Source organism: Quercus robur, chromosome 12, assembly GCF_932294415.1.
Source record: "Quercus robur chromosome 12, dhQueRobu3.1, whole genome shotgun sequence".
Classification (NCBI taxonomy): domain Eukaryota; kingdom Viridiplantae; phylum Streptophyta; class Magnoliopsida; order Fagales; family Fagaceae; genus Quercus; species Quercus robur.
Genome location: NC_065545.1, coordinates 35845599 through 35864272, shown reverse-complemented (window position 1 = coordinate 35864272; position 18674 = coordinate 35845599). Strand labels below are relative to the sequence as shown.

Here is an 18674-nt window from a genome sequence, read left to right as displayed (position 1 = left end):
GCAAATTTTGGTGGGGGCAAAAGGATAGGGAGAATAAATTGGCTTGGGTCTCTTGGGAGAAATTGTGCACTCCCAAATCAGAGGGTGGAATGGGTTTTAGGGATCTAAAAGCCTTTAACCTCGCACTCCTAGCTAAACAAGGGTGGAGAATTATGCGAAACCCACATTCTTTGGTTCATAAAGTATTCAAGGCAAAATACTTCATGGATAGTCCCTTTGAAGAGGCGCAATTGGGAAGAAGACCCTCCTATTCATGGAGAAGCATAGTGGCAGCAAAGCAGGTTATTGACAGGGGTTCTAGATGGTGTATTGGAAATGGAGCAAGTGTTAGCATCTGGAAGGACAGATGGATACCAAAGCTGGAATCTTTCGAAGCAACCAGCCCACATGCGGTTCATCAGAATGAAGAAAGGGTTTCAAGCCTCCTGGATGTTGCGAATAGATGTTGGGATGTAGCTAAGGTGCGTGCCATGTTTCTTCCCCATGAGGCAGTGGCGGTATTGAGTATTCCAATTAGTTTTAGGCTGCCGGAAGACTCTATGTGCTGGGCGTGGTCCTCAAATGGAAAGTTCTCAGTCAAAAGTGCCTACTTGGTAGCTCAAAAATGGTTGAAAGAAGGAAAAGGCAGAACTGATGGGGGCAGTAGCTCAAACAATTTGAGTATGAAGGCAATATGGAAGCTTACCTGACACATGAATTGCTTAAACAAAATTAAACATTTCTTTTGGAGGGCTTATAAAAACATCCTCCCCACAAAGCTTAAGTTGAAAGATAAGGGAATTGGGAGTGATGACAGATGCGAATTTTGTGATCAAAGCGAATCCTCAGGTCATGCCCTGTGGAGCTGCAAAACAGCTGAAGAAGTTTGGAGCAACACAAAATTGAAGTTGCCTTTCTTTCAGGACCCTCAAAGGGACTTCATCGATATTGTATGGGCAATCTATGACACACATCCGGGTATCAATTGGGAGCTATTTGCTGTGACTGCTTGGAGCTTGTGGAACAATAGGAACAAGGTATGTCATGGTGAACAAGGTAAGAGACATGAGATTATTGTGAGGGAGGCAGCTGCATAGTGCATATCTGAAGGAAGTGCAGGAGGTGAAGCAGCCCATTGAAAGGCCCCCGATTCCTGCAAAACCTCCGTGGATCCCTCCAAACCGGGGCTGTTTTAAAGTCAATACAGATGGGGCCATTTTTGAAGAATTGGGGTGCTGTGGGATTGGTGTGGTTATTAGGAATGAAAGGGGTCAATTGATGGGGGCCATGAGTAAGAAGTTTGAGTTGCCATTGGATGTGTTGGAAGTTGAAGCTAAAGCTTTGGAGGAAGGAATGCTACTTGCTTGGGATTTGGGGCTGAAAGAGATTACTCTGGAAAGTGATTCGGAGTTGGTAGTGAAGGCATTGAGCGATCAAAGGTTGCTGCAGATTTCTATTCAGAAAGTAATTGAAGGGATTAGAGAGGGGCTGAAGTGTTTTTTGGCTGCGACAGTAACCCACACCCGCAGAAGTGGGAATAGTCCTGCTCATATATTGGCTAGACATGCCAAATTGTTGAATCATAGCATTATATGGGTGGAGGATACTCCACCCATAATAGTTGATCACATTCAAAATGATGTAACCGGTTTGAATTCTATTTCTTTTAATGAAATCTAGTTACATATTGTTTATCAAAAAAAAAAAAAAAAAAAAAAAAAAAAAGTAGATGCCACATCTTATCCCAAAAAAAAAAAAAAGTGGATGTCACATGGTAGCTTAGGATTGGCGGGAGACATCCATCGATAGTTGGGTTTGTATTATTTAATAAAAATACTATGTTCACAATATTTTCATAATAAATTCTATATGACATATTGTTATGAGTTGTTATTGGTGGGGTAGAAAAATAATTTCAGTGGTAGGTTCAAGAAACCTAAAAAATGTTTGTTACAAATTGTTATGTTGTGGAAATGTTGTGGACGTAACACCTCTTTTTAAACAAGTGACACGACTCAAGAAATTTGTAATTTCAAGATCTATATTAAATTCAAAACATTCAACTTTTGGTTAACTTCATAATATTGTGTCACATAAGCATTTAACATATTAGCATTGTAATATATTTTTAATCAATTCAAAATTTATTCTATATTTAGATCCTCAATTAGAACATTAGCACATTATATTTTATTATTTTATTTAAATAGTAGATAATATAGTTTTATAACAAATACTATCACAATAAATGTCTAGTTTTTATTTATTTATTTTTTTTTATAGAAATAAATGGCTAGTACTTTGAATGTATAATTTCATATATAAACACACTCATGATAAATACCTACTATATGATGCGATAAAAAAAATATATATATATATATATATATATAAATATATTATTGAGAGTATTTTAGGAAGTAGAAAAAGTGATAACTAACTTTTCCTATCTATTAATAGTACATAATATAGTATATTATGTAGTATATTATTAATAACTATTATAATTATTGAATTTATTGTATCTAAAAAAATATATATTAAATTTCATATATTAAAAAATATTTGAATATATATATATATTATTATATTATGTTTTGTGCATAGTAGGATTATTGACTAGTGATTGCTAAGGTTTTGTTTGGATATCGCTTATTTTGCTAAAAATTAAAAACACTGTAACAAAAAAATTTTTAATGTGTAAATAATGCCGTGAGACCCACTTTTAATAGAAGTTTTGGTGGGGAAAAAAGAGGTTTGTGGGTCCTATGAACAGTTCATAGGACCCACAAACTTGACAGAAACGCGCTTCTTTAAAAAAATAAAAGATAAAAAGAAAAAACGCTAATGCTGGACGCACATCAATGTTATCCAAATGATGCTTAAGTTATACGCTAAAAAATACACATAAAATAGTTTCATTCATGTAAGGGGAAATGTCTATTATACATTAAGTCATAAGATTAAAATTTTAAAATTACACACGAATACTTTTATTCACGTAAAGGAAAATGTCCATTGTGCACACAATCACACACACTTAACTATATATATATATATATATAACTCAACACACTCAATGTTTTGAACTAAAAATTGTACTTAGGTGATTTCCAAGACATTGTTAATCATGTAAGAAGCTCCAAACCGTTTTGTCTTTACAACAAAAATATGGGTTAAAATAGTCCAAAAATTTTCAGCAAAATACCACACTCTTGGAACTTGATTTTCTATATAGAACCTGGTTTCAAATATATTTTGAGTTCCAAAAATTTCAAGTTCCCCGTAACATTTTTTATTAAAAAAAAGACACATCAATAGCATTTTTTTCCGCATGAAACTCGATATCAATGAAAATGTGGGACTCAATTTTTACAAAATCAAGTTCTAAAATGGTGGTATTCTACTATATAGTTGGCAAATAATGATATTTTGCTAAAAATTTTGAATTCGAAAATGTGGTATTTGGTGGCCCAAAAAAAATGTCATAAACTTAGCACAAATAATATTTTACTTCTACCGTATATATATATATATATATATATATATTTCTGAAAATTTCGAAATTCGAAAATATGTGGTATTTGACCGCCCAAAAATATGTCATAAACTTAGCCGGTGCAAATGCAAAACCCACTGTAGGGAACCAAAAGAAAAGAAAAGAAAAGAAAAACCCTACACTAGGGTTTTAGGGTTTTTCTCTTTCAGCACCGTTTGAATTGAATTACACCGTTTCTTGTCAGAGACTCTGTACACGGACATGTCTACAACAGAGAGCGACTTCGTGGACCCTGTAATCGCTTCACTGTCCACGAGCTTCGGCCAAGTGCCTCCGGCGGCTATTCCGGCGATGTTGGATTGCATATTGGCTTCCACGGGCTTATCTCCGCCGTGTCTCTATGTGTCGCTTCTCGACGCTTTCCCTAATCTCATTAAGGTATCACCAATTTCATCAAACACCCAGTTCGTAAAACTTTCCAGTTCTGTGTTTGGTTGCTGAGAAAATGCAATCACAGTAAGATAAGTATTTGCATTTCGAAGGGTACTGGGTTAAGAATAGAGTAATAATGATATATTCTGCAAAGTAAATGAAAGAAAAGGGTTTAAAGCTTAATGGGGGTGATGGGTTTTCTTTGAATCACTAAATAAACGTGTTTGCCACCTGGGTTTTATGTAGGCATTTTGAGTTGTTTATATGTTCTTTTTCTAATGGTGTTTGGTATAATTGTATATTTGAATCTTTTTGTTATTAGAAAATGTGGAAATGACATTCAAGTGTGAGAAGCAAAAGTGGAAATTTCTTTTATTTTCTGCACTTTTTTTTTTCTTCTAAGGAATTAAAAACAGGGTGATTGAATTTCAATTGATGTTTAGTTGGGTTTGACTGTTGTGGATAGGACGTAATAAAGGAGGATGAGAAGTTGGGTTCTGATCGGTGTAACCATCTTACATCATTGGTGGGAGCACTTTGTCACCTTCTAAAGAAATTTGGTGAGTTATCATGTGAAGTACAAGCTTGGAAATCTTTTATTTGAAAACATTAGTGCATTTCCTCGTACTTTCATGCTCTGTTAGGTTGCAGTTACTACCCTTTACATGGAGTTGTTTATGTTCTGTTTGGTCGCCACGACATTACAGGGAAAATTTTATTAAATTTTCACTTATAACTTCCGTAAATCTACTTTCTTCCCATGTCTTTTCTTTGATCAGGTTAGCATGTCTTGTCATGTAATCTTGAGCTATACTAATTTATCTTCTTTTGAGGAGAATCTCATGTACATCCGGTGTACATGAGGTGTCTCCATTCTAATAAAATCTCATTACTTAATTTCTCAGTAAATCTTAAAATTTGATTGAAATTAAAAAGGATGAATCCCAAATAGGTGGGAAGTATACAAGAGCTACATAATATAAAGCCTTAAGTTATGGAAATCAAGGAACTCCAAAAAGGAAGAATAATTAACCTTCTCAATGTTCTTTGACTAAACAAAAAGAGATCTAAGTAAAATGAACTTCAATTGAATCATTGCTTATAACACACGCACAGAGATATATATATATATATATATATATATAATTGGTAAGTTACATACTCACCATTGGATTTAACCCATGACCTCATCTTCCCATTTGAGCTGAAGCTCATTGGCACTTTTGACTTTTGAGCTATTTGTGCTCTTACAATTTTGGTTTTCAACTGTCTTAGTAATGTGTGGGGTTATACATACTATGCATTTAAGCCAGTGGTCTTCGAACCAAGTGACATATCCTTCCCCAATATGTAGGAGCCTAGGAGGTGGAGGGCTTAAACTTGTATGGGTGGGTGAGTTACATTTACCTATGTAAATAAAATAAACATTTAAAAGTTGAGTAAATTTCTATTGCAGGGGCCAATAATAATAATGCTTTGCAATCATTTATATGGAGAAGTTTTATTCCTTTGTTGAGGATGGTACATGCATCTGATCGTGAAATGCGAAACCAGGTAGAATGTCTATGCAGGGTGCTGTCATGTTTACTGGACTCTTAGATGTTTTACCCACCCCTAACTTTTCTTTAATGTGATCATTCTTGGCTTCATGTGATTTTTATATTCAGATTGCTGAATTATTCGTTGATGTTGTGGTTGAGACTAATTCCTGGGCTGTTGTGGAAGCTACCTTGGTGCCATTTTCTTTAAGATCTGTTGGTCTTTCCGTGGGTGTGCTTCAAAGAAAAGAGTCAGATGTCTTGGAATGCTCAGTTTTCCAGGGTTTAACTGACCAGGTAAATGATTTGGGAATGGTAAAAGAACAAATGCTATCGCCAGGTGGATCCTTTCCATTATCAATATCATGTCATATACTAAACTTTATGCTGGATGCGGCCCTTCAAAGCCTGCAAACAACTCCAACCTCAGAATTGATGGTGGCAAATGGGTGTTATGCTGAAAAGTTTGTGGGTAATTTGATATGGGATCTTTGTAATGTGACTGAAAAACTGCTTCTACAAAGTTTGGAACATCGTTCCTGCATGATTGGATTTTTTCTCCCAGTTATTTTCAAAGCATTAGTTTTCCATTGCTCTTTTGACATCTCAATTCATGGGCAAACATGTACACTTTCCAGGTGAAAACCTACAACTTTTTCTAACTATGCGAGTCTTACATCTTGGTGTCCTGATTTCATATGCATTCTATCTTATTGATTTAGCTTTCTATAATGGATGTATTTGATTTTCTTACAGGAAGTCTTTCCTTATGAAAATTTGGAATTGCTGCAGAGCACTGTTTTCTCTTGGACCTCTAGAGAGAAGAGATGCATATAATGTACTCTCTCTGTATTTGTCTTTTTTCCCTTGTACAGAAGAAAGTGAAGATGCTGAAGAATTTGACATAAGAGCTGAAAAGGAATTTTGGGATGAAATTAAAAGAGGATTGGTATTTGAGCTTTATTTTCTACATTTGTTAGACCACACTGATTTTCAACTGAACATCAAACTTCTAAATCATTTTAATTCTTATTTTCTATGTTTGGTACTTTTTTTTTTTTGGTGGGGCTTGTCAGGTTGATAAGGAGGGCTTAGTGAGGAAGCAATCTTTACAAATATTAAAAAATGCACTACACATAAATGTAGGAAGCCCATCCTCTTCTGGTGTTTCAGAGATAAAATTGTGTGAGAGAGAGTCAATCCCTCGAGGTATGACAAAGAGGGAACAGTGGGCTGACAAAGAAGCGAAGTCAATGGGTGTAGGGAAAATCTGCAACTCAGATGATCTCTATTTGAACAGCCACCAGCAATGGGAGGCATTCATACTTCTATATGAGATGCTTGAAGAGTATGGTACTCACTTAGTTGAAGCAGCTTGGAATCACCAGGTTTGGCATCATGTTTATTTTATTCTTGATTTCAGTACTGAATCCTAAATTTGGTGTTGGAATGAGCCATTACTTCTTAATGGCTGTGTGAAGTGGCTATATGAGAATTCATTTGCTTCTGAAGCTACATAGGGTTTTTTTTTTTTTTTAAATAATTTTTAACAAAAAAATTATATTTACAATCTTGCTATAGGAATTCTGAATTCTTTTTTGAAATCACTTTATATTTCTTTTTTAGTACAATATGAAGAATATATTTAAAGAAAGAAGCAGATAACAAAAGGAGATCTCCAAGGGACAAAAAAGGGGTAGAAAGTCTGAGATCCAATCATACACATCATAGGACCCATGCATCTACAGGAATAGCTATCTACCACTCATCCCTTTTCACCATGCTGGTAAGTGTGCTAATAGATTGGAGAAAATACAATGTGCATAATTATAGGGTGAATGGGGGAGGATAAAAGGATTGACATGGTAGATTGGAGGATAATATATTTACCTATGAGCATAGGAGGATTGGGTATTAGAAAAATGAGCACTTTTAATTAAGCATTATAATTGAAATATGGGAGGTTGGTGGTAGTTAAGTATGGGGAGTACCTGTACGAGGGGGGTTGGACTTTGAATTTAGTGAGATCAACAAATGGGATGGGAGTTTGGAAGGCAATCAGAATAGGATGGGATTCTTTCTTAAGTTATATCAAATTATAAGTTGATGATTGGAGAAGAGTGAGTGTATGATGTGTTTACACAGGAAGCATGGACATGCCTAAAAGCCTAATGTGTTTGTGGCAGACATGTGTTAGACTTAGACATTGACATGGATGGGACATGGCCGCTTGTGTGTTTGCAGGGAGTTGGGAGAATTTAAAAAAAAAAAAATTTATTTCTGACATGGTTGCGACATGGTCACAACACGGCAACATCAAAGTTGAAAAATAAAAATAAAGGGAACAGTGCTGCTTCTGCCTTTGATTGTACCTCTGGATCTTAGATCTCCCTCTCTCCATCTCTTATTTGTTGCTTGCTCTCTTCTTATTTCATTTGGTTTTTTTTTTTTCTTTTTTGCCTTTGCTTTTCACTCTCGTTAATCTTCCATGATGCTTCTTGTCGTTCTCAATCTAACCCACATGCTGGCAGGGTGGGATGGGTTTTGTGTATTAATATTTGGTTAATGGCTAGTGGCGTGGGTTCTCTTTACAGTGGGTTAGTGGGTTAAAATGAAGCAGACATTAGCTTTTTTTAATTTATTTTCTTGGTTTTTTAGTATATTATTGCTTTTAAACATTTTATTATTGCATTTACATTAATTTTTGATATTTTTTCAAACATTTTGATGGATTGTTAGTTATTTATAAAACCTAAAATAAATATAAATTATGTCTAAAAAATATATGGAACTTTCCTTCATCCCGCTATGTAGCGGGTAAGAGGATCATCCACTAGAACTTTTAGTTACGATTTTTATAATGAGTCATGTGACTTGTTAATACATGTGGATAGTCTTATGAATTGCCACATAATGAGTTGAAAGAGATTATTCCAAATTAGTTTGGAGGAAAACTTTTTCCAAAATATATATTAATTAATTAACTAACTATTGTGTCCTAGTTTTTCTAGATTTGCTATGTCGTTGTGTCATGTATCATGTCATGTTCATGCCGTGCTTCTTAGGAGCTAATGAAGCATTGTTGTCTTTATAACTTGTAACATTCTGGTTAGAGGTGGATAAACATGTTAAAGTTCATGGTTACATCAAGATTAGAGATGGAGCAGTGTATTGAAATCTAATTTTTTTCAAGACTTGCCCAACGCTAGGAGTTGGAGTCAATTAATGTCTTTTTTGAGCTGTTGTAATTAGCTAAGATACATGGTACAATAGATAGATTTGTTTTCTTCTCTGGTCGTTCATTGCTTCATCTAATAAGGCTTTTAGATGGAATATTAGAGTAGATTTTATTTAGAAAGCCATTTGGATAGTGAAAGCTCTTAAGGTCCTTTTGCTTTTGTTTCAATTGCAATGTTTGGGAGAAAACTAATGGTAAGATAATCATCTAAAAATGAAGAGGGTGATTATAGACTAGCGTTGCATGTGCAAAAATAATAGGGGCAATGTGGATCACTTACTATTCATAGCTATGGAGTGGTGGACTTATGTTTTTATGGTTTTTGGAGTAGATGGTGATGCCAAAAACGGTGTATGATATAGTTCGATGTTGGAGGAGAAACCAATCTCATTTAATAACAGGGTGTCAAATGTAGTTCCTTCCTAGGTTGCACGGACACGCCATTTTTGGCGTCGTGTCGGTGTCGGACACGTGTCGGACACCGGAACGGGTACGACTCGTCGGATTCCGGTGTCCGGCGAGTGTCTCTTTTTTTTTTTTTTTCGCTTCTCCGACACACCGCTGACACGGCTCCGACGCGGCTCCGACACGCTAGCAGTGAAAAAAAAAAAGAAAAATCACAGATGTCTGACCTCTGACCTCTGCCCGCTGCTGCTGCCGCTGCCCTCCGTCGCTTGCCGGAGCTAGATCGGGCCGATCGGCGAGCTCCTCCTCTCTCCTTCTTCTTCTTCTGCTTCTTTTTCTTTTTCTTTGCTCTCTCACCCAGATGCCTTCTTCTTCTTCTGCTTCATTTACGTTTTCTTTTTCTTTTTCGTTCACTTTAACTTTTCTAATATTTTTTTATATTTCCTCTTTGTTTTGTGGGTCTTCTGCCAACCCCACGTGAAAGCCAGTTTCAAACATTCAATTTCAAATTTTAACTATTGAGTACCATATGTCAGTCATGATTTCTTTGATATGCCATTGGTCCAAAAGAAAATAATTTATATTATTATTTTGACTATTATTTTTAGTATTAGTATTTGAACGTAACATATTTAAACTTTTGATTTGTACTCTAAATATTTTATGTGTATTATTGTATTATTTTTGGCGTTAGTTTACTTATTTATAATTCTGATATAATTTAAATTCTAGACATAAACGTATTTTATGTCTAAAATATTAAAAAATATCCTAAATATAAAATTTAATTAATTATTTAACCGCCGTGTCCCCGCCGTGTCGTGTCCTTATTTTTCAAAAATTGCCGTATCCTCGTGTCCGTGTCCGTGTCGTGTCCGTATCCGTGTCCGTGTCCGTGCAACATAGGTTCCTTCATGCGTCATGTGGAACATTTGGAGGGAAAGAAATTGAAGAATGTTTAAGGGGCATGAATTCTCTGTGGAGAGAATAGAGTCTGGGTTTGCTAGTTCTTTATCTTGGATATCCTTAGATGACTGTAGATTCTCTAAGGTTTGTGATTTTGTGGATTCATTATATTGCTGGATTTTGTTCATAAAGGGTAGTTAATATATAGACTGTATATTTAAACTACTGTCCTGAATCATTGTACAATTATTTTTGATTAATACAGTTGTTCCTAGTTATAAAAAAAAGAAGAAGAAATATGCAAAAAAATCCTAGTGCTTTGGATCAAAATCAAATTGACCCCCCTATTCCTTAAATTTGAAATTTGAAGCCCCTAACGTCATGGTAATGATCAAATTGGTCCTGTCGCACTTCCATTGGTTAAGCGATGAAAAATGCTATCACTTGATGGCATTTTAACAAATTAATTCTTTTTAAATAAAAATTGACTTTTCTCTTGTCTCTTCCTTTTCTTCTTTTTTATTTTTCCTTTCTTTTTTCTCTCCCCCCTCATATTTGGAATTTAGTTTAAAGTTGGTCACTACAAAGCTTGCCTTGGCGATGAGAACGACAATAATGAAGACTTCCACTGGTGTTGGTTGCCAAGAGTGTCGCTATAGAACTCGACCCATCTTGGCAATCTTGCATTGGCCCCACCACAAGTCAAAACGCACAAATAAAACCCCCACATGCTGGCAACTACCCTTTAGCCAAAATGCTAATCAAACCCTAATAACCACATCATGTGAAACCGACACACCCAATCAACTACAAAGCACAAAGCCATCAATTGGTGGCTTGAGGGCCACCCTTGATGTAATCATGCATTGTGGAAGATAGAAGAACCCACTTTTAAAGTGAAAAATACATTGAACTACTCTCTCTCACAAAATTTCCTGTAAAATTTCAGGGAAGTTTGGGGTTTAGAGTGGTTAGAGATGCTTTCTCAAATCTATGTTTCTATCAGCTCCCTGGAGAGAACCTCTAATGACTCATGCTCTTATTGACTTGCCCTTAAATTGAACCAAACAGTTCGCATGAATTTTACCAACCAATTTCTTATGTTTTCTAATTGAAATTCAGTCATTTCTTGTAGAGCGTTATGACTAGCCAAATTTAAAAGTTATGTCATCTAGAGGGCGTCTTAGGAACAAATATGTCAGAAGGGTTTGATGGAGCAAGGGTAGTTGGCATTGTTGGACATTTGAGAGATTTGTTTGGAGCAAAATAGGAAAGGAAAATAAGGGAGAGAGAATTGGGTCAACCTAATGTTCCTTACTCACCTTGAGCACTGGTATTATGTGTGTGTAATATATTTATTTAAAATTTTTTGGAATGAGATATGGGTTTGGTTTTGGGGTTGGTGTGTTTCTTTATCTTGTTGAGAGAGAAGGTGGTTGAGGCTGGTGGTCATCTGCGATTTTGTGTATCAAAGAGGGGAAGAAAAATATTATTAAAAAAAAAAAAGAAGAATTTTAAATTTTTTTATAAGAGATTTAAAAACAGAATTTTTTATTAAATTTAAATTTAAATATTTTTTAAATAAATTAAAAGCTATCATGTGTATCACATTGATAGCATTTTCTGTTACTAATCATTGGAAGTGTGACAGAAGGACTAATTTGGTCATTTTCTTAACATTACGGGCTTTTAGTTTCAAATAAGAAGAACATGGGGTCAATTTATTTAACTCAAAATTTAGGAGTATTTTTGCATTACCCCCACCCCCCACTTCCCCCCTTCCCACTCTCCAAAAAAAAAAAAGAAAAAAAGAAAAACAGCACACCAAGTCAATAATAAAAACATTTGAATTTTCTATTAATCAACTCTCTTCTAATTTGAGTACCATGACACACTTATTTTTTTGATCAGTAAGTTGCACTGCACCCAAATATGCTCCTTCCATGCTTGGAACTAAATATGCTCTTTGATGAGCTCCTGGAAGGAATGATTCTTAATAGGATGTCTTACTTTGTCTCAATGGTGTAATGGTGCAGTTCATTTTAAAGCTAGCTGTTTACTACTTGTCACTGTCCAGCAAGTACAATCATTAGTTTCTTATGTTGTATGATAAGTTGTTTTTTTTACTTGTAATAGCTTTTATCACTTGTAACATAAAGTTAGTTAGCTGATAGGTGGTTGTTAGTGATTAGTGCAATAGCCTATCAGTTAATTAGAGAAGCTTGTTAGGCTTTGGCCAATCACATGGCAGCCACATGGTAGGTTCTTGGAACTAACTTCCTAGCCAATCAGTAGCTTGCTTATGTACTATAAATAAGCAAGGTTGGCTTCATTGTAACTAGTTGAATTTGAATCCAAAATCTATACCTGTGAGGTATTATTCCAAGAGTGTGTCTCTTGAAGAGCTAGTTCATTCTATATTTCCTATAAGCAACTTAGCTTTCTAAAACAGCCCTCATTTCCACCAATTTTCTCCATCATGTAAGGATCTCCTTGGATGGTTATTATTGCGGTATACAAATTTTGATATGTCCTCAATTTTATTCTGCCTATTTTGCTTGAAACTGTTGGTTCCTTGCAGGTATCATTGTTGCTACAATTCTCTATATCACATGTTAATTTTGCTAGCCTTGTCAATGGAGGAGTTCATCAAAACCAGATTCAAACTTCGAGTGAAATCTTTAATTGGCTGTCAATTCTTTGGGAACGGGGCTTTTGTCACGATAATCCTCAAGGTACCTGTGACTTCTTATTTAATTATTTATTAATTAGTTTACATTGCTGTAATTAGTTTACTGTAACCTTGTATTATAGTTTTTCACTGGATATTGCTGACATAATGCATTTTCCCCCTTTTATGTTATATGTAATGCAGTGAGGTGCTTGATTATGCAGTCATTTTTGGGAATTGAGTGGAAAAGTTATGGAAACTATGCAAAATCAGTGCCTGAAACTTTTGTCCTTGGTCCATTTATACAAGGGTTGAATGACCCTGTGCACCACAAAGATTTCGGTTTGTTCTCATGATTGCTTACTGCACTAACTTCACTCTTCTACAATATTTGATACTATTGTATTCTATTATAGGCAATTACTTGTGATAATTTTAGGAAGTTATTGATAAAAAGAATGGGCTTGTAGTAGAAGATTGGAGTAATTTATTAAATTTGTTATTATGTACACTTTACTTGATGCTATGAGCATGGCACAGCACCGGCCTTGGCAACATGGCGGTGAAGGTCTAAGATTTCCGTAGATGATGACTGATAACCATTTCATGCTAAGTCTTATGGTGCCTTGATATTCTATCTTTTCTTTGGTATCTTATGGGGTATTCCAGCATGAGCTGGTGCATCAGAAGTGTAGATAATACAAAGTTGTCTTTTAACTTAAGTCTTCACCTGCAAGACCATTAGAAAATATGGTAATGTCCAAATGGTATTAATTTTTAACGTGGCAGTGATTAGAACCATCAGCTTTTAAACAATTCCCTATACAAGTTTTATTTGTCTAGTTCAGAAATTTCCCTTTTTTATTTAATTTATTTTAATAATTCATTATTTTTAAAGAATATTGACCTCATTTAATCGACATACTCTTCTGTACTCTCTTCCCTGTACAATGATCTGGCCTAGACAACAATGTTGAATACATATATCATTTCATGGTTTTTCTTTTCTCCCTTAGTCCATGCCCTAATTAAATAATTTACATCAACCTTTTTCTTTACTGTCATCGTTGGTCCTTGAAAACCATCTTTATTATCTTACGTGCCCAACTATATTTGTATATTGGAAACTTACAATTGCATCTAGTGGGTTTTGAACTAACTACCTCACCCATTTGTCGATTGGAGGAAGTGTCATTGGTGGGTTTTGAACTAACTACCTCGCCCTTTTGTCGATTGGAAGAAGTGCCATTTGAGCAAGAGCTCATTTGGCATATTTCATCCACAAATAGTTCTACCTCTAGTCTCTTATAGATTCATCAAGTTTAAATTCTTATATATATATATATATATATGTATGTATGTATGTATTCGAGTGATTGGCTGGTTTTTTAGTTGTTTGCTTTTATATTGAACTACTAGGTGCCCGTTTGGTTTGGACGTTTTCTTGCGTTCAGCATTTGCGTTTTGGGCATGGGACCCACGCTACAGTAAACACGTCCTTCTTCCTTCTTTTTTTTTTTTTTTTTTTTTTTTTTTTTTTTTCACGCATTTCAGAGTGATGCAGTTACTGTTCATGCACTGTTGCATGAGCAGTAACCGCAAATGTTGACTTTCTACTGTGAACAGTGATCTGTGCACTGTTCACAGACCTACAAATTTCACTTTTCAGTAACTTTTTCATTAAAAATGGGTCCCACGGCACTATTCACACATTTAAAAAATATTTTGCTACAGTGTTTTTAGTTTCAGTTTTCAGTTTCAGCAAAAATATGCTCAATCCAAACAGACCCTAGATATCTGGTGAAGATTGGGGACTTTTGTGATGTCTTTTTCATCCCATTTGTTTTGATGTTGTTACCAAACATGCTCTGCTTTCCCTTACACTCTGTTTGTTTCAACGATGAAATTTTCTAGAAAATGAGTCATTTTCCAAAAAGTATTTTCTATAAAACTATTTTATTTTTCAATATTTGGTAGCAATCTTAAATGAGTTGAAAAACAATTGCCTAACTTCCTTTATTTAGCTTGCTGTGAGATAAAGTTGTTTTCTAAAAAAATTTAGTGGAAAATAATCTCTAAAAATAAGTCATACTTTTTATGTTGACCAAAGATAGTTTTCCTTTGTCTCATTTTTTTATGCTACCAAACACCGGAAAATATGGAAAACCATCTTTACACAAGGTTTTCTATTGAAACAAACAGAGCATTAGTGAAACTTAGACAAAAAAAAAAAAAAAAAGATTTCTATTTGCCATCTTTTTGAAAAATAACTTGTTTTAGAATAATTTTAATAATGCTTACTTTCTTCATATTCAGTTAGTGTCCTGTTTCTTGCAAAATCTTATGGTATTTTGAAGCAACTTTCAGTCATTTGGTATTAATGATGCAAATTTAATTTATAATTAGTAGGGAATAGTTTGAAACATAGTTTCTCAAGGAATATCAGTTTGAGTCTTCTACATCTTTTATCTCTTTTTCAATTCCGAGTTCCTTATTTTCCTCACCTTTCCTATACCTTTCACAAAGTTGTTGCCACTAAAGGCCCCAGGCCCGTAACAAGTATACACTAGATATCTACAACCAACAACTCTAGTGCCCCTGCCCCCCTCCATCATCCTCTCAATCTGCTAATCCTCCATCATCTACTGACTCCAATTTACTTTGTGTTGCTCTTCAAAAAAGGTACACATTCCTGTTAAGAATCTATAGTTGATCCCAAAGATTTTGAGACTAAGGCTTGGTTGTTGTTGTATGCTCCAACTTGAGGGTGTGTTAGAAAGAGAGAGAATTGTATCCTTCTAGAAATATACTGTTGGTGAGGTATCCCTACCAGCTGCCACTATCAGAATTTTCTTTATCATATTTTGTAAATGCTTCTTTAGAAAAGAATACATGTGGTTGACCTTGACTAGTCTATTAAGACTCTATAGCCGATCCCACTAAGGCTTGGTTGTTGTTGTTGTTGAATATGCTCCAGCTTGAGGGGGAGTGTTAGAAAGAGAGAGATAGGTATCCTTCTATAAATGTACCATCGGTGAAGTGTCCCTATTCTAGTCTCTTCTATAAGATACTATTGGTGAGGTTCTCTAGTGAGTTGTCCCTACCAGCTGCCACTAGAATGGATTGGGTGAGGGCAATACGGAGAAAACAACTGCTCCCTTTCACAATTTCTTCATATTTACATCACCTTATGTGCAAAGAATCACTTTGATTATCATGTTACACTAAGTTGGCTTATTTTTTCCCTTTAACAGGTGTAAAAGGAATCTATTCATCGAGGACGATTGAAGGTGCATCACTGTTTTTTCAACAATATACAAGTTGTCTGAATGAGAGGTACATTATCATGTGCTTGATAAAATATAATTTGGATAAAAAGTACTAGCCTAGTGCCGCTAGAATGATTTCTTACAAGAAATATGCAAATAAAACCTTACTAGGCTGATATGAATGCATCATTTAAAAATTATTTTTATAGATAAGAGAGGTTTACCTTCTCATATTTTCTCTCACAGTTCTCATATTTTCATTCACAGTCGATATAGACTACAAGCCACACCTAAGTTCTCTTATGCATTCTAGACAGAATTTAACTTCTTCAATAAGTTCTTAAATAAGTTAAGAGTCTACTAAGGCTAGATAGCCACATTATTGCATTTTCAGTTTCCAGGAATGATGAGACTGTCACTATTATAAGGCTTTGCCTTTAATCTCTAGACTGCCAATAGGAAATTAAACCACTTAGTCTTTTCCAAAAGCTCCTGGAAACTAGAATGACAGGAACACCATCATGAAACGAGTGTTACAAGATTTGCTCCCCTCCCCATAGCCATAATTTTGATCTAGTAGCAACCCAATTTGTGCTATGCTTGCAATCTGGGTCTTCAGTTTCGGCAATACCAATTTCTATTAAACTAATTTGATCATAATATAAAAAAGAATAAATCATTTAACTTGATTAAATTTTTTTTTTTCCATTCTAACATAATATAGATATTTGATTTGATCTCATGGGAAAATATTATTTTTCCTTTTTGAAGTAATAGATTTTTAGAATTATCAACTATTTAATATGGTCTGGAAATTCCAGGAAAAATTATTTGAACTTGTCATTTGACTTTTTCTTTTTTGAATTTCAAATATTAAAATAAGTAACTGAAATAAGGTAGTTGGATATCACAAATATCACCCCTTTCAAGAAAGAATTTTATTTCCTATTTTAAGAGCAGAATTGCAAAACTGTCTGTGTGTGGTACTTGTACATTACATCTAAATGACCCAAGAATGCATGGCACTATGAACCATGAACTAGGTAGCAAACCATGCCTACTTCTATCCTGCCGCATACCAGGCATAGGAGTGTATTTACCATGATCCCTAAGGTACCGCTTCTCTTGGAAGTGACTTCAAAAATGACTTTGCATTGTACAAAAGCTACTTTGATTAGTCTTAAATAAGAGGGCCACCAAATGAATTCAGACAGCTCAAACACCACTCCTGCCCAAAAAAAAAGTGAGAAAAGGAAAAAGAAAAATTAGAGGAATTTGTTAGAACTCTGTTTATCGAAAAGTTATTGTAGGAGCTAAGTGGTTGATATATCCTATTCATTCCTTATGGTTACAGGAAACGAATTGCATTTTTGAGTAATTTAGCGTCAGTTGCCAAGCAGCAATCTTTCTGTAGAGCTGGGTTGATGGGTCTTGCCGAATGCATTGCTTCAGCTGCCCGTAGACTTGACAGTGAAGCAGAATGGGGTGAAGATGCTTTTCTGGTCAAATTGGAAATTGCTTCGGAAAGTTTTCCTCAACATGATAAAACGACTTTACTGGATGTTTTGAGATTTGTTATTGAGAGCAGCAAACAACATTTCAATCCTAATTATCGTTTTCGAGGTCTCTAATCACTAATCTGGTTAGATTATGTTATTTTCTCTTCTACAGTTAATCTTCTTAGTGATATTATTAACAGGCCAGATCATAACTAACATGATTCCTTTTCTATGTCTACTAGTTTGTGAAAAAGTCCTTGAGGCTGCTGCTTCAGTGGTGTGTACATTTGAAGTGCCCTTGCAGATTCTTTTGCACTTCATTTCAACTCTGCCACGAGAATTTACTGATTATGGCGGTAAGTGAAATTACCGTGGCATACTGTATCTACTGCTAGCTTCCACCTTGCCTTTTTGATATCATCAGAAAGAATCAGAGAGGAGTTGTCTTCTGGGCTAGTAGTATGCCTACATTTTTCTAAGTTATTGCTTTCTGATTGGTGGTTGATGTGCTTGCGAACTCTTGCTTTTGCCATTTTGATTTCAAAACTTGGAATTTTTTCCTAATTATGGGCACAGAAAGCTAAAATAAGCCTTAGAGTCAAGATTGATTTTTTTTTTTTTTAATTTTCTGCCTTTTGCAGTAGATGAACGTTTCATTGGAAGAAAAAAGCCTCAGACTTCAGGCATTTGTTTTGGTGACCTAATGAATTGTCCATTTGCTATTCAGTTCTGTTTAGAACCATGATTAACTGCTTTAATGAGTTTTCCCTGGAATCAATATGCAATTGATGCTTAAGTCAGTTTCTTAGCCAAAAAGTGAGATAACAGGGTAAAATGCTTTGCTCAATCAAACTTAAAATGTATATCTAAGCAGCCTGTGTTTGGTTACATGAATAATGTTTAGAGCCAGGATTTTTTGCATACTTAAATATGTACAAATGTTGTATGTATTTCTGCTATCTTTTTATAAGCCTAAAGTTGTGCTTTAGAAGGGGATGTAGAGCATGAGGTGGTATCTAGTGTTTCGGATGCATGCAACATCGCACTTACAACATTTGGGGCCCACAGATAGTGACTGTGATGCTGTATGCATCTGAAACATTAGATACTTTTTTGTAGAACAGGGGCCACATGTGCTTTGGATGAATACACAATCATTGCTGTAGTGAATGTGATAAAATGCTTGGCCAAATGCCAATGAGCTCTAGCTCAAATAGCGCTCTCTCCCATTGTAAAAG

At 35.0% G+C, this 18674-nt stretch overlaps 2 protein-coding genes across 2 annotated transcripts in view; both read left to right on the top strand.

Annotated features, from left to right (window-relative positions):
• The first annotated feature begins 692 nt into the window (after window positions 1–692).
• Window positions 693–1659, top strand: LOC126708444 (uncharacterized). The gene is made up of 2 exons (XM_050408239.1): window positions 693–1016; window positions 1069–1659. Exons 1-2 carry the CDS (start codon window positions 693–695, stop codon window positions 1657–1659), a joined length of 915 nt encoding a protein of 304 aa, XP_050264196.1.
• A 1938-nt stretch (window positions 1660–3597) lies between these two features.
• Window positions 3598–18674, top strand: part of LOC126710567 (uncharacterized) — a 42648-nt gene continuing 27571 nt past the window's right edge. Inside the window, exons 1-11 of the mRNA XM_050411096.1 lie at window positions 3598–3916; window positions 4377–4470; window positions 5367–5464; window positions 5578–6086; window positions 6205–6397; window positions 6525–6836; window positions 12579–12732; window positions 12873–13010; window positions 15923–16004; window positions 17292–17560; window positions 17679–17792. Coding sequence (XP_050267053.1) covers window positions 3740–3916; window positions 4377–4470; window positions 5367–5464; window positions 5578–6086; window positions 6205–6397; window positions 6525–6836; window positions 12579–12732; window positions 12873–13010; window positions 15923–16004; window positions 17292–17560; window positions 17679–17792 — 2140 coding nt within the window. The 5' untranslated portion in view covers window positions 3598–3739. The remainder of the gene's footprint in view (window positions 3917–4376; window positions 4471–5366; window positions 5465–5577; window positions 6087–6204; window positions 6398–6524; window positions 6837–12578; window positions 12733–12872; window positions 13011–15922; window positions 16005–17291; window positions 17561–17678; window positions 17793–18674) is intronic.